The sequence below is a fragment of the Lampetra fluviatilis genome, chromosome 29 (assembly GCF_964198595.1).
Source record: "Lampetra fluviatilis chromosome 29, kcLamFluv1.1, whole genome shotgun sequence".
Lineage (NCBI taxonomy): Eukaryota > Metazoa > Chordata > Hyperoartia > Petromyzontiformes > Petromyzontidae > Lampetra > Lampetra fluviatilis.
Window position 1 is genome coordinate 1,018,533 of NC_136303.1, and position 18,976 is coordinate 1,037,508.

At 51.1% G+C, this 18,976-nt stretch overlaps 1 protein-coding gene across 1 annotated transcript; it reads right to left on the reverse strand.

The window, feature by feature from the left end:
* LOC144943037 (uncharacterized) lies at positions 1–17,962 on the reverse strand. The gene is made up of 8 exons (XM_078870204.1): positions 17,711–17,962; positions 12,264–12,436; positions 11,003–11,201; positions 9,858–10,022; positions 6,000–6,122; positions 5,595–5,748; positions 4,398–4,601; positions 1–833 (listed from the first exon to the last, which is right to left on the reverse strand). Exons 1-8 carry the CDS (start codon positions 17,844–17,846, stop codon positions 227–229), a joined length of 1,761 nt encoding a protein of 586 aa, XP_078726330.1. The 5' UTR covers positions 17,847–17,962; the 3' UTR covers positions 1–226.
* Positions 17,963–18,976: the final 1,014 nt, after the last annotated feature.

The following is an 18,976-nucleotide window of genomic DNA, read 5'->3' on the forward strand; positions in this document are numbered from 1 at the left end:
CAGACACGCGTCGAGCCGAACAAGCTGGAACCGCATCGGAACGCTGTACGGCGCAACCGCTTCGGGCTCGTGTGCAGGTGGTGCGGGCGGTGGTATGGTGGCAGAGGTGTGGCGGGTGGTGCGGGTGTGGCGCAGGTGTTGCCGGTCTTGCAGGTGGTGCGGGTGCGCTGCGTAGACGTGCGGGCGGGCGTGGACCAGGGCCGGCGTGTCGCGCGCGACCCTCGGGTCACACGTCGGCCGTCGCGTCGGCGTTGCCGAGGATGATTTTGGGTTTGTTGGGCGGCGGCCTGGGCCTGGTGTCGCGCGCCACCGACGACGCCGTCTCCGAGTGAGAGTCGTCGTAGCCGCCGCCGCCGCCGTTGTCACGCCATCGCTCCCCGCCGCCCCCGCCCCCGCGGTACTCGCTGCCCTCCCCGTCGTCTCGATCCAGACCACGGTCGCGGCTCCTGGAGTACGGGCGATCGCGATCGTCGTAATCCAGGTCGCGGCTGCGGCTGCGCGGGCGATCGTCGTCCAGACCCCGGTCGCGACTGCGGTAGTGCGGGCGATCGCGGTCGTCGTCCAAACCCCGGTCGCGACTGCGGTAGTGCGGGCGATCGCGGTCGTCGTCCAAACCCCGGTCGCGGCTTCGGGATTGCGGGCGATCGCGGTCGTCGTCCAAACCCCGGTCGCGACTGCGGTAGTGCGGGCGATCGCGGTCGTCGTCCAAACCCCGGTCGCGGCTGCGGGAGTGCGGGCGATCGCGGTCGTAGTCCCCTCCGTCCCGGTCGTGCCGTTGCCGGGACTGGCGCCCGCGGCTTTCGTCGTCAGAGTCGTCCGAGTATCGCCGGTTCCTGGAGACGGACAGTGGCAGGAGGTTTGTTACGTCACGATTGTTGCTCATTTCAGCCTTTATTATTTTATTTCCCAACAGAACATTTATGGAATACATCATCTTTGTTCTTTCGGTAAAGTCACGCAGAAGGGAAGTAATAAAATAATAAAAATAAAACATAATAAAATCAAAGAATTCTCACGACGTTTCGGCTACAACGCAAGCAGCCGTCTTCAGGTGAAGAATGAGACACTGCCATGCTAGGAGCTTATATATAAGCTGAGTTGGAGGTGGAAGAAGAAGAGAGCCTTAACAAAAGAATGTGCATATCAGGAGGAATTTAGCATATTCATGGGAAATGCGTAGGAGGTGGGCGGGGGGGTTTCAAAGTCATATTATGCCCATGCATTATGCAGGATCAGCAGCACCAAAGGGAGGGGGGGGGGTAGCATTAACAAAGGGAGGGCATGTTAATAGTATGTAGAAGCAATGAAACATGTGAATGGGAGAACGGTGGCAGGAGACCCGCAGCGGTTTTCCCTGTCCCCAGACGACCTGCTTGTCAGTTTTGATGTGGTTTCCTTGTTCACCAAGTATCCTGTGCCTGACACCATCGCAATCATTGAAGACTTGGTTCATCAAGGACTGAATACTGGGGTACCCCCCCTGGTGAGACACTGCTTAACCAATACATACTTCACCTGGAATGGAACCTTCTACAAGCAAACTGAGGGCACCCCAATGGGCTCCCCCCTATCTCCGGTTGTAGCCAACATTTTCATGGAGAAATTTGAGACTGACGCCATCCAGACTGCCACTCTACACCCGACTTTATGGAAGAGGTACGTAGATGACACTTTTGTCATCTGGCCACATGGCCGGCCTGCTCTAGACCAATTTCTCGACCACATCAATTCCATACACCCAGCCATCAGATTCACCATGGAAGTCGAAAAAGATGGCAAGCTACCCTTTTTGGATGTCCTAATTAAAAGGAGACCTGATGGTTCAATGAGCCATTCTGTCTACAGGAAAGCTACCCATACGGATGCCTACCAAAAACCGGATTCCCACCACCATCCATCCCAGAAGAACTCCCTCATCAAGACTCTATACCATAGAGCCCAATGCATCTCCGACCAGGAACACATTGCCAGTGAACTCAAACACGTACGCCAAGCTCTTAAGGCTAATGGTTACTCCGACTACACAATCCGCAAGGCCTTCACTCCAACCGTCAAGAAGGATCCTGCTGAGGAGCCTTTCAAAACCATCACCTTACCCTACATTGCTGGGGTCACAAAAAATATCTCCAAAATCCTGATTAAACACAAGATTCAGGTACGATTCAACACAGTACATAAAATCTGTGATCTGGTCCCGTCTGTAAAAGACGTGGTTCCAGACATACAGTACCCTGGCGTCTACAAACTAAGTTGCCTCTGTGGTAGCAGTTACATTGGAGAAACCAAACGACATGTCTCGGACCGCATCCGTGAACATAAAGCAGACCTGAAACACGGTAGGACAAACACCTCAGCCGTGGCAGATCACTGTTACAATTCAGTGGGCTCACATGACATTGACTTCTCCAAGACAGAGGTTCTCTGCAAGCCATCTGGCTACCATGAGAGATTCGTTCATGAGGCGATCCACATATACAAACACAGAGACAATTTCAACCGAGAAGATGGATTCTGGCTCAGCAATCATTGGAAGGACGTAATAAACCACTTCGGATCTTAACTGATTGTTGTTCACGTTTATGGTGACTTTCAGACCGCAGTCCACTCACTGGCATTAACTGTGTATCTTGTGTTCTCCACAGGGAAGGCATTATTTGCTCCGCTGCGGGTCTCCTGCCACCGTTTTCCCATTCACATGTTTCATTGCTTCTACATACTATTAACATGCCCTCCCTTTGTTAATGCTACCCCCCTCCCTTTGGTGCTGCAGATCCTGCATAATGCATGGGCATAATATGACTTTGAATCCCCCCCGCCCACCTCCTACGCATTTCCCATGAATATGCTAAATTCCTCTTGATATGCACATTCTTTTGTTAAGGCTCTCTTCTTCTTCCACCTCCAACTCAGCTTATATATAAGCTCCTAGCTTGGCAGTGTCTCATTCTTCACCTGAAGACGGCTGCTTACGTTGTAGCCGAAACGTCGTGAGAATTATTTGATTTTATTAGGTTTTATTTTTATTATTTTATTACTTCCCTTCTACGTGACTTTACCAAAAGAACCAAGAAGATGAATCCCTGCAGTCACGAAAGCTTTAAATCGAAATTTATGGAATAACAAAAAAAAGTCACGACTATGATTAAACTTCAAAAGTGAATTAAACAGAGATTACGCTTTAATTTAGCGCTTTGTAATACGAGACCCGTAATTGACGGCGTGGCGGTTTGTACAACGCCACTCGGGGCAGGCGTCCGCCAATTGAATTGCAGTTGTGCAACTTTTAAGCAACCATTTGCATTGAAAGTTCACGCCATATTGCCTTCTAAAATCCATTTGTCCTCAAAAATACAATATTTATTATTTGCGATAATGTTATTGGGTAAGCGATCGCGCATGGCTGGTGGACCTCAGCATCTTGGCCCGAAAAAAATGCTACTGCCTCAAATCGCCAGGTCTTGGCTAAACCTCAAATAAATATTGTCCGATATTCTGTAGGGTAATTGCCCAATTGCAACGCAACTTTAGACTAAATTTTCATTTCAATTTGATCATCCCCATGATAATTCTCATGACCCAACATTACGGGTAGACATGACGGACAAAGTTAGCGCATTAATATTTCAAACATAAAAAAAATGCTATTCACAGTTGTGAGGGGTGATGGGGGGGGGAGAACGAACAAGGCAATAACTATACTCTTTGGTTCTTTCGGTAAAGTCACGTAGGTAGAAACATAATAATAGATCACGACGTTTCGATCGCAACACAAGCAATCGTCATCAGGTGGGACAACCACGGCAAGAAAAAAACTGCTGAAGTAGGCGAGAGATCTGCCGTGGCACGAGGTTATAAAGTAGTGTATAGTGTAGTGTATAGTAGTGTATAGTGTAGTGTATAGTAGTGTATAGTGTAGTGTATAGTAGTGTACAGTGTAGTGTAGTGTATAGTGTAGTGTATAGTGTAGTGTATAGTGTAGTGTATAGTGTAGTGTATAGTGTAGTGTATAGTGTAGTGTATAGTGTAGTGTATAGTGTAGTGTATAGTGTAGTGTATAGTGTAGTGTATAGTGTAGTGTATAGTGTAGTGTATAGTAGGCCTCGGCAGCAGGGGGAAAGAGAAGGGGAGGGAAGGGGCGGGGCAGAAAGTGGACCCCGCGGCAGCACCCGGGTCACTGGAGTAGAGAGATCGGAGAGAGATGCACAGAGAGAGCGAGAGAAAGACACACAGAGGGTCGGAAATAACAGCTGACGTAGGCAGGTATGATGGAAACATCACCACGTGACTCAGAGGATGGATTCCTGCAGTCACGAAAGCTTCGAATCAAGATCGAAGCGATAATTGCTCGTACTCGTCCCGGAAGGCATCCCCCCCCCCCTCCCCCGTGAGCGCGTCACCTGCGCTGGCCCGTGTCCCCGTTGCCGCGCCGCGACTCGCTGTCCGAGTAGTCGTCGTCGTCGTTCCGGTAGCGCCGAGCGCCGCCCCTTTCGCTGCGCTCGTCGTCCTTGGTGACGCGCGGCACGGCCAGGTACTTCTCTCGCGGGACGTCGCGGTCGGCGGCGTGGCCACGGTCGCGCTTCTCATCGCGATCCTCCTGTCCCCTGGTGCGGAGAGAGCCGAGCGTGTTGGTGGAGTGCGTTGGCGGAGTGCGTTGGCGGAGTGCGTTGGCGGAGAGCGTTGGCGGAGTGCGTTGGCGGAGTGCGTTGGCGGAGTGCGTTGGCGGAGTGCGTTGGCGGAGTGCGTTGGCGGAGTGCGTTGGCGGAGTGCGTTGGCGGAGTGCGTTGGCGGAGTGCGTTGGCGGAGAGCGTTGGTGGAGTGCGTTGGCGGAGTGCGTTGGCGGAGAGCGTTGGCGGAGTGCGTTGGTGGAGTGCGTTGGTGGAGTGCGTTGGCGGAGTGCGTTGGTGGAGTGCGTTGGTGGAGTGCGTTGGCGGAGTGCGTTGGTGGAGTGCGTTGGTGGAGTGCGTTGGTGGAGTGCGTTGGTGGAGTGCGTTGGTGGAGTGCGTTGGTGGAGTGCGTTGGCCGAGTGCGTTGGCACGTTAACAGCCAGGAGTCAAAAAGAGCGGTTTCCTCGCTCTGGACAAAAAGCTCCCATGGGGTGAAGATGTACGTTTTAATCGATTTTATATACTTTGAACTAATGTGTACACTTCCTATTGTTTTGTGTTACTTACATTGATTGTATCGATGTAATGTTACGTTTACTTGCAAACTTGAATTTATTCGAGATTGGAAGGAATTACAAAGGTGAGCAAGTGCAAGGGAAGTAGCAGAAAGAGCAGTACTGTGACCTGCAGCATGGGGAGTGAGTTGTTGTGATCTGCAGTGTTGGTGGTTGAATACCGTGTGGATTAGATGACGAGACAAAACGGTCAGTGTCTGGTAGACCCGAGTCCTCGGCATGAACCAATGAGTAGAGTTCAGGGGAACGGCGACTACAGCTGTAGCGATAGACGAGTGACGTGGTGGCGACTGAACCTCGACGGGCTGCTGTTGTCCGGACTCGTTATGGTAATCGATGGGGGGGAAGTTACCGGCCGCCGCGTTAATCGAGCGGACGCTGGCGGTGCGGCGGGCGGGCGCTTGCGCGTACTCACTCCATCTCGTACTCCCCGTCGCTGTAGTAGCCTTCCTCCTCCCGCCGCTTGCGGTTCCTCCTCCGCACGCAGTAGATGATGATGCCGGTCAAAATCAGGAACCCCAAAAGCCCGGCCCCGATTATGATTCCGTACATCATCGCGTTGGTCTGGGCTGCGTTCGGTTAAGGGGAGGGGAGAGGGGTAAACACGCGAGCGCACGCATTCACGCGCAGGTGGTGGCAGCGGCGGTCACAGCGGACGGCGCGCACGCCACGAACCTGGCGCCGACACGCTTCAAGACAGGCACCGTCAAGCCACTAGCGGCGCTGCGGCGAGGCAGAGGGGGCAGCGCAGCGACGGCGAATGTTGTACCGTACTGCTACGCTCCGAACGGATGCTCGGTGCTGGCGGCGAGGGGCTCACGGTAGGTGACGGAGAGCGTGCCGTTGGTCACCACCGTGCCGACCTTGTTTTTTGCCGTGCACTCGTAGGTGCCGCTCGACTGCAGCGTGAGGTTCTTCAGCAGCAGCGTTCCGGCGGCAGGGTCTGGGCGCACACGAGGGGGCGTGGAGAGGTCAGCGCCGGAGGAGGAACGGCAATAAGTGTCAACCGCTGCCCTGTGCCGTACGAAAAACGGACGTCGCTCCAAGGGATATCGGGGATGTAGCGGTGCGATATCCGCCTCAGCGGGTCGCACGGATAGGCCGTGTGAAAACTGGGGGGATACAAATATACAAATAAATAAAAAACGAAACGTTGTCACGCAACTGTGATCCAGCGCTTTGGAGGCAAGGACTGGTCTACGCGGACCACTGCTTGTCATTCCATCAATGTGGGGTACTCCCGTTTTTTATTTCATGATACAAAACCCTCCGATTTAAGATGAAATAGGCCAAAACATCCTTGCGCAGCACTCTCCCAGTAACGAGTTAGCGAGGTTCACTTTCTAAACAATAAATGGTATGAACGTAAACACTTTAGCGAGGACAACATCGTTTAAACGGAGCACGAGACAGGAACGGTGCTGCAGAATAATTAACGCCGTTCTCGCTTGTCCAGTTTTGTTTGCTCTCTTAGCCTTGATGTAACATTAGCACGATTACCTTCTATCATAAATAATTAATCGACGCACGAGTGATTCGAAACGCGTGCCGCGAGCAGGTTAAGCGATTGTAAATTGATCGACAGATGGCGTCCTTACATCACTAATTAACACGATGCCATCGAGATGAGGAATTTTACTTTTTTAACGCTTTCACGTAACGCGAGCGCCGTGACGGCAGCGCAACTTAACCCCGCAGCGCTGCGGGGCCTGGAAACCAGAGCGGGAGAGGAGGGAGGTCGTGTGACGCGACAACGACGCGAGCAATCCGAGCGAGCGTAGCACAACATTCGGGGTAAAACCGGACTGAGGGGGGGGGGGCAGCCCTGGTCACATCGCCTGCTTGCGGACGAGTGTTTTCATGCCCATTACGTCGGCATCGTTCAACTGCCGCGACGAGACGTGAAATGCTTTAAAAAAATCTGCTGTGTTTAACTCAACTTGGGAGCCACCGTGGAAAAATGTTTACTACCTCGCATGGTATGCAGGAGGTTGTGGGTTCGATCCCGACCCTGATGCCTGTATATTTGGAGTTTGCATGTTCTCCCTGTGGTCGTGTAGATTTTTCTCTGGGTTCTCTGTTTTTTCCCACCACATTTAGAGAATGATGCTGCTATAAATTTCCACATGACGAGCCACTTCGTTGAGCTATCGTTTGTCGCCAGGTCGCTTCTAATAAGGAGCTACATAGCTCAGTGGGCCTTACACCTGCTAAATAAAATTAGTTATAGTTTAGTTAATGTGGCATTTGCAGCGAGAGGGGGATTTCTGGGATTTAGTTGGGGTGGTGTTCGTGACGAAAACGGTGGCATGATAGTGTCGGTATGACGTCATTTTTTTACGATAACCCTCCAATTAAATCAAGTTGTCACGTGCGTGATTTGATTGGGTCTATCAAGTGGTGGAGGAGGGTTATCGATAAAAAAAGTTACATCATACCTACACGATGATCTGACCCAATTTAAACTGATAATTAATCATATTATTGGTCGTGAAGACCTACGGATATAATTGGCATCTAATTGAGACTGCGTATTAAATCTTGATTTGAAGCTTTCGTGACTGCAGGAATCTTTACTCTTTGGTTCTTTCGGTAAAGTCACGTGACTTTACCGAAAGAACCCAAGAGTACTTCGTATTAAACTTACGCTGTACAGAGGCAGTGAGACACGGGTAACCTGGGGAAGAGGCGAGGTTATTGATCTTACAGAAGACTGTCGGTCAGTCACAGACTAAAGGAAAAGACGACCGATGCACACAGATGACTGACTTGCAATCGTTATATGTAAATCAATTCTTAATGTGTATTCACTTGTACAATATAGGACCTCCGGAAGGGCCACAGCAAACACACCACTGGCTCTACGTAGTGAACAAACTATCTTACTACGTCTCTCTTCTGCCCTCATCCACCCGTGGACGTTATTGGCTACCTGGGGGGACACGACTCGACTCCCAGTGTATCCGAATCCGCGGTGTAACGAGCCGTGGTACATCATGGGGCTTTTACCGTTGAATAATAATTATTATTCTTTTATTACCGCGCTCATTTGCTCAAGAGAGCCTCACGACCATTTATCAGGAGGGTCCTGCCAGGGTTGTGTTATATTCGCAGTTAGGGGGCGATGTTTGCAATGTGCATTCCAATCGAGTAACCCCCTGGCTTAATTTACCGTGACACCGATTGGGTGTCAGAACGGATTTAGTGCACTGATGTTAATGATTGTCATGCGGCTGTATACTATATTTGTTTATTTAATATAACGAACAAACTGTTACTCATGAACAAGCGTGGACTTTGCGCCCTGCTATCAGAAAGTGGTCAGCTTCCGTTTTGTGTCTAAGGCGTGTGTGCAATACACTGGGTCTGTCTGTTTCAGCGGCCAAAGAATGTGATTGAGTAACAATTAGCTCCAATGCTTATGGCCAAATCGCCCGGAATGCACCCCAAATTCATTCACTCTCAGAAGCTAAGCAGTCCTGAGCCTGTACAGTGCTCCCATGGGCGACCACCGCGCTAAGAACAGGTGCCATAGACTGCTGCTGCCGCGACGGCAAGCTGCACAGCAGAGGGCAGTTATTGTTGTACTGTATCTTCTAGGTTCTTTCGGTAAAGTCACGTAGAAGGAAAATAATAAAATAATAAAAATAAAACATAATAAAATAAAATTCTCACGACGTTTCGGCCACAACACAAGCAGCCGTCCTCAGGTGAAGAACAGAGCTGCCGGAAAAAACATCTGTTTTTCACCTGAGGACGGCTGCTTGTGTTGTGGCCGAAACGTCGTGATAATTTTATTGTTTTATATTTTTATTATTTTATTATTTCTCTTCTACGTGACTTTACCGAAAGAACCAAGAAGATGAATCCCTGCAGTCACGAAAGCTTTATGTCGTACTGTAGTTACATGCTCCTAAGAAGAGCTGCGTTTGTTGGGTTGCATCTTCCCTTTGCCAAAGACCGAATCAGGCCGGACAGACGTGCCTTGATTGTATCTCAGAAGCAAAGCAGTGGGTTGAGCCTGGTTAGCACTTGGATGCTGCCTGGGAATGACCAGGCGTTGCAGGCTTGGGTTGCAGAGTTGGACAGGAGATGGTACTATAGCAATAAAGTATTGAATTCATCTAGATTTGAAGCTTTCGTGACTGCAGGAATCCATACTCTTTGGTTCTTTCGGTAAAGTCACGTAGGGAAAGCCGCTTTCCCACCTGATGACGGACGCTTGTGTTGCGCCCGAAACGTCGTGATTTATTTTATTTTATACCTACGTGACTTTACCGAAAGAACCAAAGAGTATTGAATTCATCTGTGCAGAGCTCAGTGTTACTCTTCTTGCCTGTGTGGGTTTTTTCTCTCCGGTTTCCTCCCACGTGCTCTGCAGTATCAATCCAAGTAATTCACCCTCATTAACAGAACTGGCAAAAACGTCCCAACGCAAGAACCGTGTGAAGACAGTCTTCGGGCCCAGTGAGGCTTTCCTAGATAAACAAAATTAAAACATATAAAAAACTAAATTGCTCCTCACTCGTCGAAGACCGCAAATGTGTCGGCAAGTAAGCCGATAACCTAACTTCCCAAACGAGTCGACGTCTCTGCTCCCATTGTAAATGGGCGCTCACAGCGTGCGCGCGCACGTCCCCGACTGCTGCCGGTTCACCTCGACCACGCGCCCACTTACCGTCCACGGAGCCGACTGGCAACGCAACGGAAATGCCGTTGGCGTCCAAGCGCCGCCAAGAAAACGACGGTGGCGGAGAACCCTCGTCGCAGCGGCACACGAGCTTCACGTCGTGGTAGAACTCGGCTTTGCCCTCCAAAGAGAAAACCGGCTTGGTTGGAGCCACTGCCCGGCGGTGGCGGTTGACAGTGGTGGGGGCCACGAGCAGTTGTGGTTGCGGGTTCGCGGCACGGAAACCGGAGAAAATGGGAGGGGAGTGGGACAGCAGATGAGCCATTGTTGCATTCGCCAATTTCGCCGTTTGATAAAATAAGTGTGGAACGACGCACCGGTTTATTGACTCTCTGTGTTACAGCAAGGCTCACAGAAGTGGACAACAAAGCTTCTGAGATCACTGTAAGTGACCTCTGGTCCACAGCAAGGGGTAGCATTTTTAGACCCGCTCTGTCACTATGACAATCAATCCCACATTTTTAAAGTCATAATTCGAAAATGAAAAATTACATTTAACGCGATTTGAGAACCCGGTTTAATTCAAAGGACAAGCTGCCTGGATTCAAACCCAGGAATTCAGCGGTGCCGGCTCCATGCTGTTGTGACATTCCAGCCACCCACTCACCGCAATTTAATATTTGCCGATCATAACATGTGCATTTTATATGCTGTTATGTTTATGATACTGGCGGGACCAAAAATGAGAGGGGAAAAAAACGAACAATACAAACGAAATGGAAAAAACACGAGACAAAAAAAATTCCAGATTCCAGAATAAAATCACGATTGTGAAGTGTGTTAGTTGATTCAGCGGAGAGTGAAATCGTCACGTGCCTACTAACTAACGTAACCATAAAAACTTGCAAAATTCGAAATGACCCACAAATTACGCAACTACAGTTAAAACAAAGCGGCGATCAACACCCCATCCTGATGGGACTAACGCCCCAGGTCACTCTCGCAAACGAGACGCTAACCTGATCTCTCGAGCTCTCGTCTGGGTTCATCAAAATCAACTTGAAAACCCACGATCGACAGGATCACGGTGAGATGGCTCGAAAGAGAATCCATCTTCGCCGTGTGCACATGTATGTTCGTATGTACGTGCGTGCGCTTGTTTGCGTGGCACAGTGTCGTGCCAACGTGCTCACCCAGGACAATGAGATTGATGTGCCCGTTGTCTGTGCCTGGCATGTTGGTGACGCTGCACTTGTATACGCCATTGTCCTCATTCCGCAGCTTCGTGATCTTGATGCCCGCGTTGTTTACGAGGTAGTCTCCGGCGAACGACACGCGACCAACGAAGTATTCGTCCGACACGGACGTCTGCTTCCCCAAGTACACGATCACCTGCACATGGGCCAAGAGGCAGAAGGCAGTGCCCCCCTACTCAACGGAGCTCCGGTAAGGCCCAACAATAAGACATTTGGTCGACGAAACTAAACTCTTTGTATTTTACTAGGTAAGGCCTACCGAGCTATATATATACTAGCTTTACTACCCGGCTTCGTCCGGGACTTGGATTCACCACGCCCGGCCGCCTTTGTCTCCCCAGTGGCGATTTTCACACACCACACGAATTACTCGTTTGAGGCCAAGTCGACCTAGGGGAGGCCCAGGGCCGGTTCAAATAATCGTCACCGGTGGTGGCCGTGAGCGGGAATTGAACTCGGGTCGCCGGGTTCGTAGCGCAGCGCGCTAACCACTACACTACCGCTCCCCACACACACACGCGCGCGTCCATAGGTACACACACACGCGCTTGCAGCAGACACACACAACTTTCAGGGTGCGTACGGCAGTAAACGGCTGAAATAATAAAGCAGCAATGCTGCGCGAAGAAAGCCTTAGACCTGCAACACATTTGTATTTCACTTTACCAGCGATCAGCAGGCACACTTCGTTACGCACATGCGTCACATGACAGATGTGACGTCACAGCTCACTTGCTGTGCAAAATATATGCATTATTGCTCCCCCCCCCGCCCCCCCCGAAAAAAAACACAAAAGTGTATTTTTATAATTTTTGCATGGTGTACAGTCTGGAAAGTACCCACATGACAAATCTCAAGTTTGTTGCATGTCGGGAAGTACGCTAAACATTTTGAACAGACACACAATCACAAATTTCCCTTTTATATATGTAGATATATCTTTTTTTTAAGAAGCGACCTGGTCACCAATGATAGCTCAATTGAGAGGCTTATCATGTGGAAATGTATAACAGTCAAATACTCCACATACATGTTGACTCTAAATGGAGGGAAAAACCGGAGGACCCAGAGATAAATACGTCCGACCACGGACGCGCAAACTCCAAATATACAGGCGTCAGGGTCGGGATTGAACCCACGACATCCTGCATACCAGGCAAGGGAGTTAACATCTCACCGTCGCGGTGCCCCCACTCACCATTTTGTCGCTCTTGTCCTCTTCCTTGGCCCACGAGATGTACAAGTTGGTGCGGTCTGGCACCGTGCTGGTGTAGGTGCAGGGCAGGGTGATCTCTCCATCCCGTGCCGCCTCCAAATCGGAAGAGGCCATGGTCACCGTCAACCCGCCCGAGCCAAACGTGCCCGGAGGAACTGCGTGGCACCCAGGGAGCGGTCAGAGTTAGAATGAGCGTCGTCACAAATGTCATTCTTCACGACAAGATTGGGAGATTTCAACGGGGACGGAATGACTACAAAGTACGAACGGCTGTCAAGGGGCAGATGACCGAACGGGGAAAATGGGAGCTAGAAGCCACTCTCGGGCGTGGAAAATGAATATCTGGGAATGCGTATGATGACAGAAATTACATGGAGATTGTGTATAATACAAGGATGTACACCTGCACAGAGATCACGAGGAAGACCCAAAAGGCAATAGGCAGATCATGGAAGAAGTAAATGAACTTGGATGTGGATCAGGGTGGCAATTGACGAGATCAATTTTCATTAGATGACGATTTTCCAATTTAATAAAAAGTAATGAAACTACAAAAAAGATGAGGTCGTGATTGCTGTGCTGTCAGTCATGCCGCTAAAATTTATAAAGCATTATTATAATTAAGTTATTCACAAATGTAATGATTGGATTTTGCTATTCGATAAACAATCGGTCAGGACTATAAAACATTTCCAAACGTAGGCTTTCGCGACCAATATCATCCAAAAGGGTTTTTTGGGTTAGAACGCGTAAATATATGAATGGTAAAATAACACACGCTGTTTACCGAAAGAAAACGTATACTGACGCCTATCTGAACGCAGTCACACCATTACCCCGCACAGAAATCTGCTCTTATCAAGACGCTCATTCATCGAACTAAGAACGTGTTGGATGTTGACAGTTTGAGAAGTGAAATTCAACATTTTAAAGAAGCACTGCAAAGGAACGGTTACAATGATGCACAAATCAACAGGGCACTGAATGCCAAAACCAAATCAAATAACACGAGCATTGAAACTGCCCAAGTAATAAAGAGAGTAACTGATTAAACTAGCCAGATGTTTGCAAAAACAAAACATCCGAGTCAGATTTGGCACGGTACATAAAATACAGAAATTAATATCTGGTACAAAAGATGTATTACCGAAGCTATCAATAGAAGGTGTGTTGTGGAACATCCACCGCAGGCTCAGGGATAGCAGAGGACAGCATTAGTGCCATACTGGACGATTCTACTTTTCACAGCGCAGCTACTCTCTGTGGCATATGACATCATCATCTGCCATGATAAATCCACTGCTGGTTGAAGGCCGTCCCGAGCAATCGCCAACTCTCATTGTCCTGCGATAATGGAACACTCCCGCCCGAGCATTGGGGCACATGCCGCTTTCATCGCTCCATCTCTACTTGTGGACGACCTCTCGGGTCTGTGCCCTCCTCCTTTTGACTTGCCACTTCGTCATTCGTCTGGGCCACCATCCGTCAGCGAATTCTAGCGACGTGCCCTGCTCAAGCCGACTTACTTTTCTTCAGTCAAAATGACATCTCCAACATCCATCCACACGCTGTTCCGTTGCTGCCTCGACACTATTCCCCATCTATTCCATCTCGCAACCCACGACGCTTCAGCGTTACCTTTTCCAGCTTTTATTTCCTTAAAAATGTTTTTATCAACGACAACTCTTCCGACAGATGTCCCTGGACGCTGTAATGCAGGGTAACGCAATTTAAATTAAGTGCATACTATACACCAAACCTCGGATCAAAGGTAGGGCCATCTCCGATTAGCACGGTTGGCTACGTACAGTGCGAAGGAAGTTCAACATACACAAATATACATTACAAACCTGCTCATCTGGCTACTGGCCCGGCAACGTAACCATCTTGCCAGCGAGGTGCGTCCTCCCGCAGGGGGTACGCCGCGGGTTTTTTTTGTTTTGTTTTCTACCACGACATCGGCGGCGACCTGTGGCGACTTGCGCGACTGAAGCTTCGAGGAGTCTAATTAGACTCTGCCGGAACGAAGCCTCGGAAAATGACTCATTCATTAAAAGGGAATTATTTTGGTGATATGTTGGATGTTTATTATTGCCCCGAGTAAAGGGCTGTTATAATGCCTCTCACCACCAGTAATGTGCACACAACCGTACATCTCAGGAGTGCTGTACCGTATGGTGCTGTACCATCTTACAAGGAGTTTTCATGGATACGATCGCAGGTCGATTAGGTTGGCGGGTGTGTGTGGATAGGGGGTAATACAATGTTATAAACCTGCGGTATCTTTGAAGGCCTCCCCCTACCCCGTGCCCATCCATGGGGGCTGTTGGACGATACTTCGCTGGTGCCGGCATTGTGGTCCAAATTGCTCGCAAATTACCCCAGTTGGGAAAAAACACCCCCCTTACTGCTCAACTACTGCCAGCGCCTTAAGCGATAGCCTTACCACTGTAAGAATGGCACGAATACCAAATACTTTCATGGTTTGATTTGCTACAGCCTATAAATGGGCCAAATGCAGTGTTAACGACAAACAATGCATTCCCTCCCCCTTTTAAGGAAAACAAATACACATTGACACCCCGCCTCCTCCCCGAGTTAGACAGGTGAGGTCGACTCGATGTAACTGGACACAGAACCCGGGGAGGGGTTCTGTGTTAACGCAGCTACAGCCACAATGGCTCGTGCCCTGGTGGTGGTCATGGGTCAGCACACCGACCCCATTACACCCGGCGAGGTAGGTGGAACAAAGGTGCACATTTCTTAACCTGCCATACCAGTGTCGATCCAGCCAGCAATAAATGGGCGCACCACAGTTAGTCCATCGGCCGGTCGCGTGTGGTGGGGTACAAAGTGTGGCAACTCCTACGTCTGGCCCGTGTGGAGAAGTAGGCCAAGTTGTTGCAATAACTTCAACTTAACGGTGCCCAGCGTTCACTCGCTCTCGAAGACAGGAAACGACGCGGAAGACGAGCGGGAAGGCGGCAGCCACGCGGTGAGCTGGAAACCAACAAGTGCCCAAGCTCTGCGGTCCTATATACATAAAGTTGTTACAGGCCAATTATTACGTGTTTACGTGTGGGAGCAAGCCCACGCACGCGACGGGGGAAAATTCTATCCCATTCAGACGGAACACGTGCAGTCCACACTTTTTTGCGGTGCCGCTTTCTCTTGGCGAGCAAAGCCAGGCGAATGGCTCTTCCTCGACACCGACAGGGAGTTTCGCAATAACAGCGCGGTGGTCCACCAACCCTCGCAGCTGCCTCCACGGCGGCGCTGGGTTACGGGCAGCCACGTGCGTAGCCACAAACGCCCCCCGGCTAATATAAATATACCCCACCCCTCTCTGTAGGGAATTGGCGATGTGAGCAGTAGCGGCGGCGCTGACGGGTGGTGGTGGAGGCTGGGTGGGCGTGTGGGGACACGCTTGGCAAGAGAGACGGCGATGTAGGAGGAGGGGCCCAGAACCGGTTCAGATATTTGTCCCCGATGTTGGTGGTCGTGAGCGGGAATCAAACTCGGGTGGTTCTGAGTCCGTAATGCGCCGCGCTAACTATTTGGCCACCACTCCCCGCAATACGACCCATGTACACTGCCGCTTGTTCACCCATCTGCTGCCGGGCAGAAACAACGGTGGTGCAGGGGCAGGATGCGCAACTCCACATGGCAACGGGAAGCCGAGAAGTGGCCCTTCGATCGGTTGTGTTTGAGAGGTGCCCGGTATGGGCAGACCGACCCGACACGTGGCAAGGCTGCTGACTGTTGATGTACTACGCTACCCTGTGAGCTTTTATTTTTATTTTTTTGATCACGTACCGGTTTTCCAAAAGTATTTGCGAACCTTTTATAAAGCACGATGCTTTACGATGGGTTTGTTCGTAAACATTTTGTGTGTGTGATTGCCACAGTTTGTGCAGCACGGAGCACAGGTGGTGCATCTGCCGTCATGTCAGACAATGTACTGTATGTATGTTGACCTTCTTTCGCACCGTACGTAGCCAACCTTGCTAATTCGAGGTGCGGAGGAAGGACAACAATCTAGACACAAAAAGCAGTTCTAAAGAAAAGAGTTTCCAATCTAGCCATAACACCTGGGTCTGCCCCGTGACCTTCACCTAGCCTGGCACATCAGTCAACCCATAACACTCGATTCTGTACCGTGACCTCCCGTAAGCAGCAAGCCTTTTGACACGTGCACCTAGCCTGGCACAAGCCCTTTGGTGACGTTACCACCATCTCGTGGCGGGGATTGTGCGCTTGGGTAGCGACAGTGTAGCGGTTAGCGCACTGCGCTACGAACCAGGCCACCCAAGTTCGATTCCCGCTCACGGCCACCAACATCAGTGACGATTATCTGAACCGATCCTGGGCCTCCCCGAAGTCGACTCAGCCTCAAATCAGTACCTGGTGCGGTGTGTAAACATCGCCACTGGGGAGACAAAGGGGGTCGGGCGTGGTGCTGGCCACCCACCACCCCTCCCCCCCCCCCTCGTGTGTCATCCCAACCTTTATAGGTGGCTCGCTAACAGCACTTGCCCCTAACAGTTTAAAAATGTTCTACGGGGTACCTTTGTCTTGGGACTTTGGTTGTGTGTCCCAGTAAACATGGAACGTTGCGGCAACGTTGACCGAACGGTAACCAACCACGAGCCAAGGTTGAGCCAACGTTGTTAGCTCAACGTTGGCTCGTTTACTTGAGTTGCCCGAATTCTTCTTCAAGGAACTACGGGGCGGTTAAAATATCCGCGGTGGAAGTGTTTTTGTAAGAGTCGAGTTGTTTTTTTGTAGAAACGAGAAGCGAATCCGTAAAAAAAAAGATACCCCCCCCCGCAACTCGATTGCCTTAAAAGTGATAATTGCTTTTTTTACCCTTCTATCTGGCAACAAAACTGACACCTTTTTACAAGGAGTCATGTTTGCATAGACCGCAATACCTGCAGTCATAATACAAACAAAAGACATAACTCTGATAATGTGCACTGTCCTTTCAAGCACTGTCCTTTCACCACCACCACCACCACCCACACCACCACCACACCAACACCACACCACCACCCCACACCACCACCACTCCACCATCACCCACCACCACACCACCACCCCACACACCACCACACCACCACCCCACACACCACCCACCACCCACCACACACCACCACCACTCCACCATCACCCACCACCACCACCCCACCACCACCACCCCACCACCACCACCCCACCACCACCACCCCACCACCACCACCCCACCACCACCACCCCACCACCACCACCCCACCACCACCACCCCACCACCACCACCCCACCACCACCACACCACCACCCCACCACCACACCACCACCCCACACACCACCACCACCCACCACCCCACACACCACCACCACCCACCACACACCACCACCACCACCCACCACACACCACCACCACTCACCTGCCAAGGAGAAGACAACCGCCAGCAGCAGGCCCGGGACGGACATCTTCGATGCCCACATCGCCGGTGACTGAATTACAAACAGATTAAGAAGAAACGCAAGAAAACAACCCGCCCCCAACGAATACGTGGGCATCTATCTCCCCACAGAGTTCCTCGGTACGCGTGTGAGGAACTGGATGCCTCGTGTCGAGTTTGGGAGCACAACGCCCAAGTCGCTACTAACACGCCGCCATTTTCACGCCGCGCCTGCAGCTCGCTGACGTCACCAGCCCCCCCCCCGCAGGTGAGCGTGGCGGGGGGGAGGGGCGTCGACGGAGGTGTTGGGGAGGGTGGGGGTAGGGTGGAGGTAGGGGGTGGGGGTAGGGTGGAGGTAGGGGGTGGGGGTAGGGTGGAAGTAGGGTGGGGGTAGCGGGTAGGGTGGCGGTAGGGTGGAGGTAGGGGGTGGGGGTAGGGTGGAGGTAGGGGGTGGGGGTAAGGTGGAGGTAGGGGGTGGGGGTAGGGTGGAGGTAGGGTGGGGGTAGCGTGAAGGGTGGGGGTAAGGTGGAGGTAGGGTGGGGAATGGCGAGTAGGGTGGGGAGAGGGCGGTAGGGTGGGGAGAGGGGGGTAGGGTGTAGAACGCCGTGCTACCCACCGGGCCTGCCGAAGTTCGATTCCCGCCCACGGCCAACGCCGGTGACGAATAACTTAACCGGTCTTGGGCCTCCCCTAGGTCGACTCGGCCTCAAATGAGTACCTGGTGCGGTGTGTAAACATCGCCACCGGGCGACAGATGCAGCCGGGCGTGGTGCTGGCCACCCACCCCATCTTGTGCCGTTCCGGCCTTCATAGGTACTCGCGAACGGCGCTTGCCTCAACAGTCTGTTAAGGCTACACGGGGGATCTTTGTCTTTGGTGGGGTCGGGTGAGACATCCACCTCCTTCCCCCCACTGCCCCCCCCAGGGATGTGAAGTCGTCACATCACATACGCGTGTGTTGAGTGTCAGGGCAGTCAGTCAGAGCCGGCTGGCTCAGAGATGAAAATACCTAAATAGCGAAAACAACCCCATCACAACAGGAATATAGTGTCGGACTTGAAACCACTACACATTAACAGATCACGCATCGTATGTGTAGCCAGACACACCCTGCTGATGACTCAAAAAATATAAACTGCCTCAGCGCGGCACGCAGGTGACTCAGATTTAACCATGACCATTTGTAACAATTACAACAATGCAACGTGGATTTACAATACTGGATTGTAGTGTCTAAATAGCCCATAG

Coding starts and splice junctions, on each gene's coding strand:
- LOC144943037 (XM_078870204.1), bottom strand. CDS start 17,846: ATGCCCACGTATTCGTTGGGGGCGGGTTGTTTTCTTGCGTTTCTTCTT. Junction 12,437..17,710: donor GGTTGTCTTCTCCTTGGCAG/GTGAGTGGTGGT, acceptor GGTGCCACGCAG/TTCCTCCGGGCACGTTTGGC. Junction 5,749..5,999: donor CACGCTCTCCGTCACCTACC/GTGAGCCCCTCG, acceptor AACCGAACGCAG/CCCAGACCAACGCGATGATG.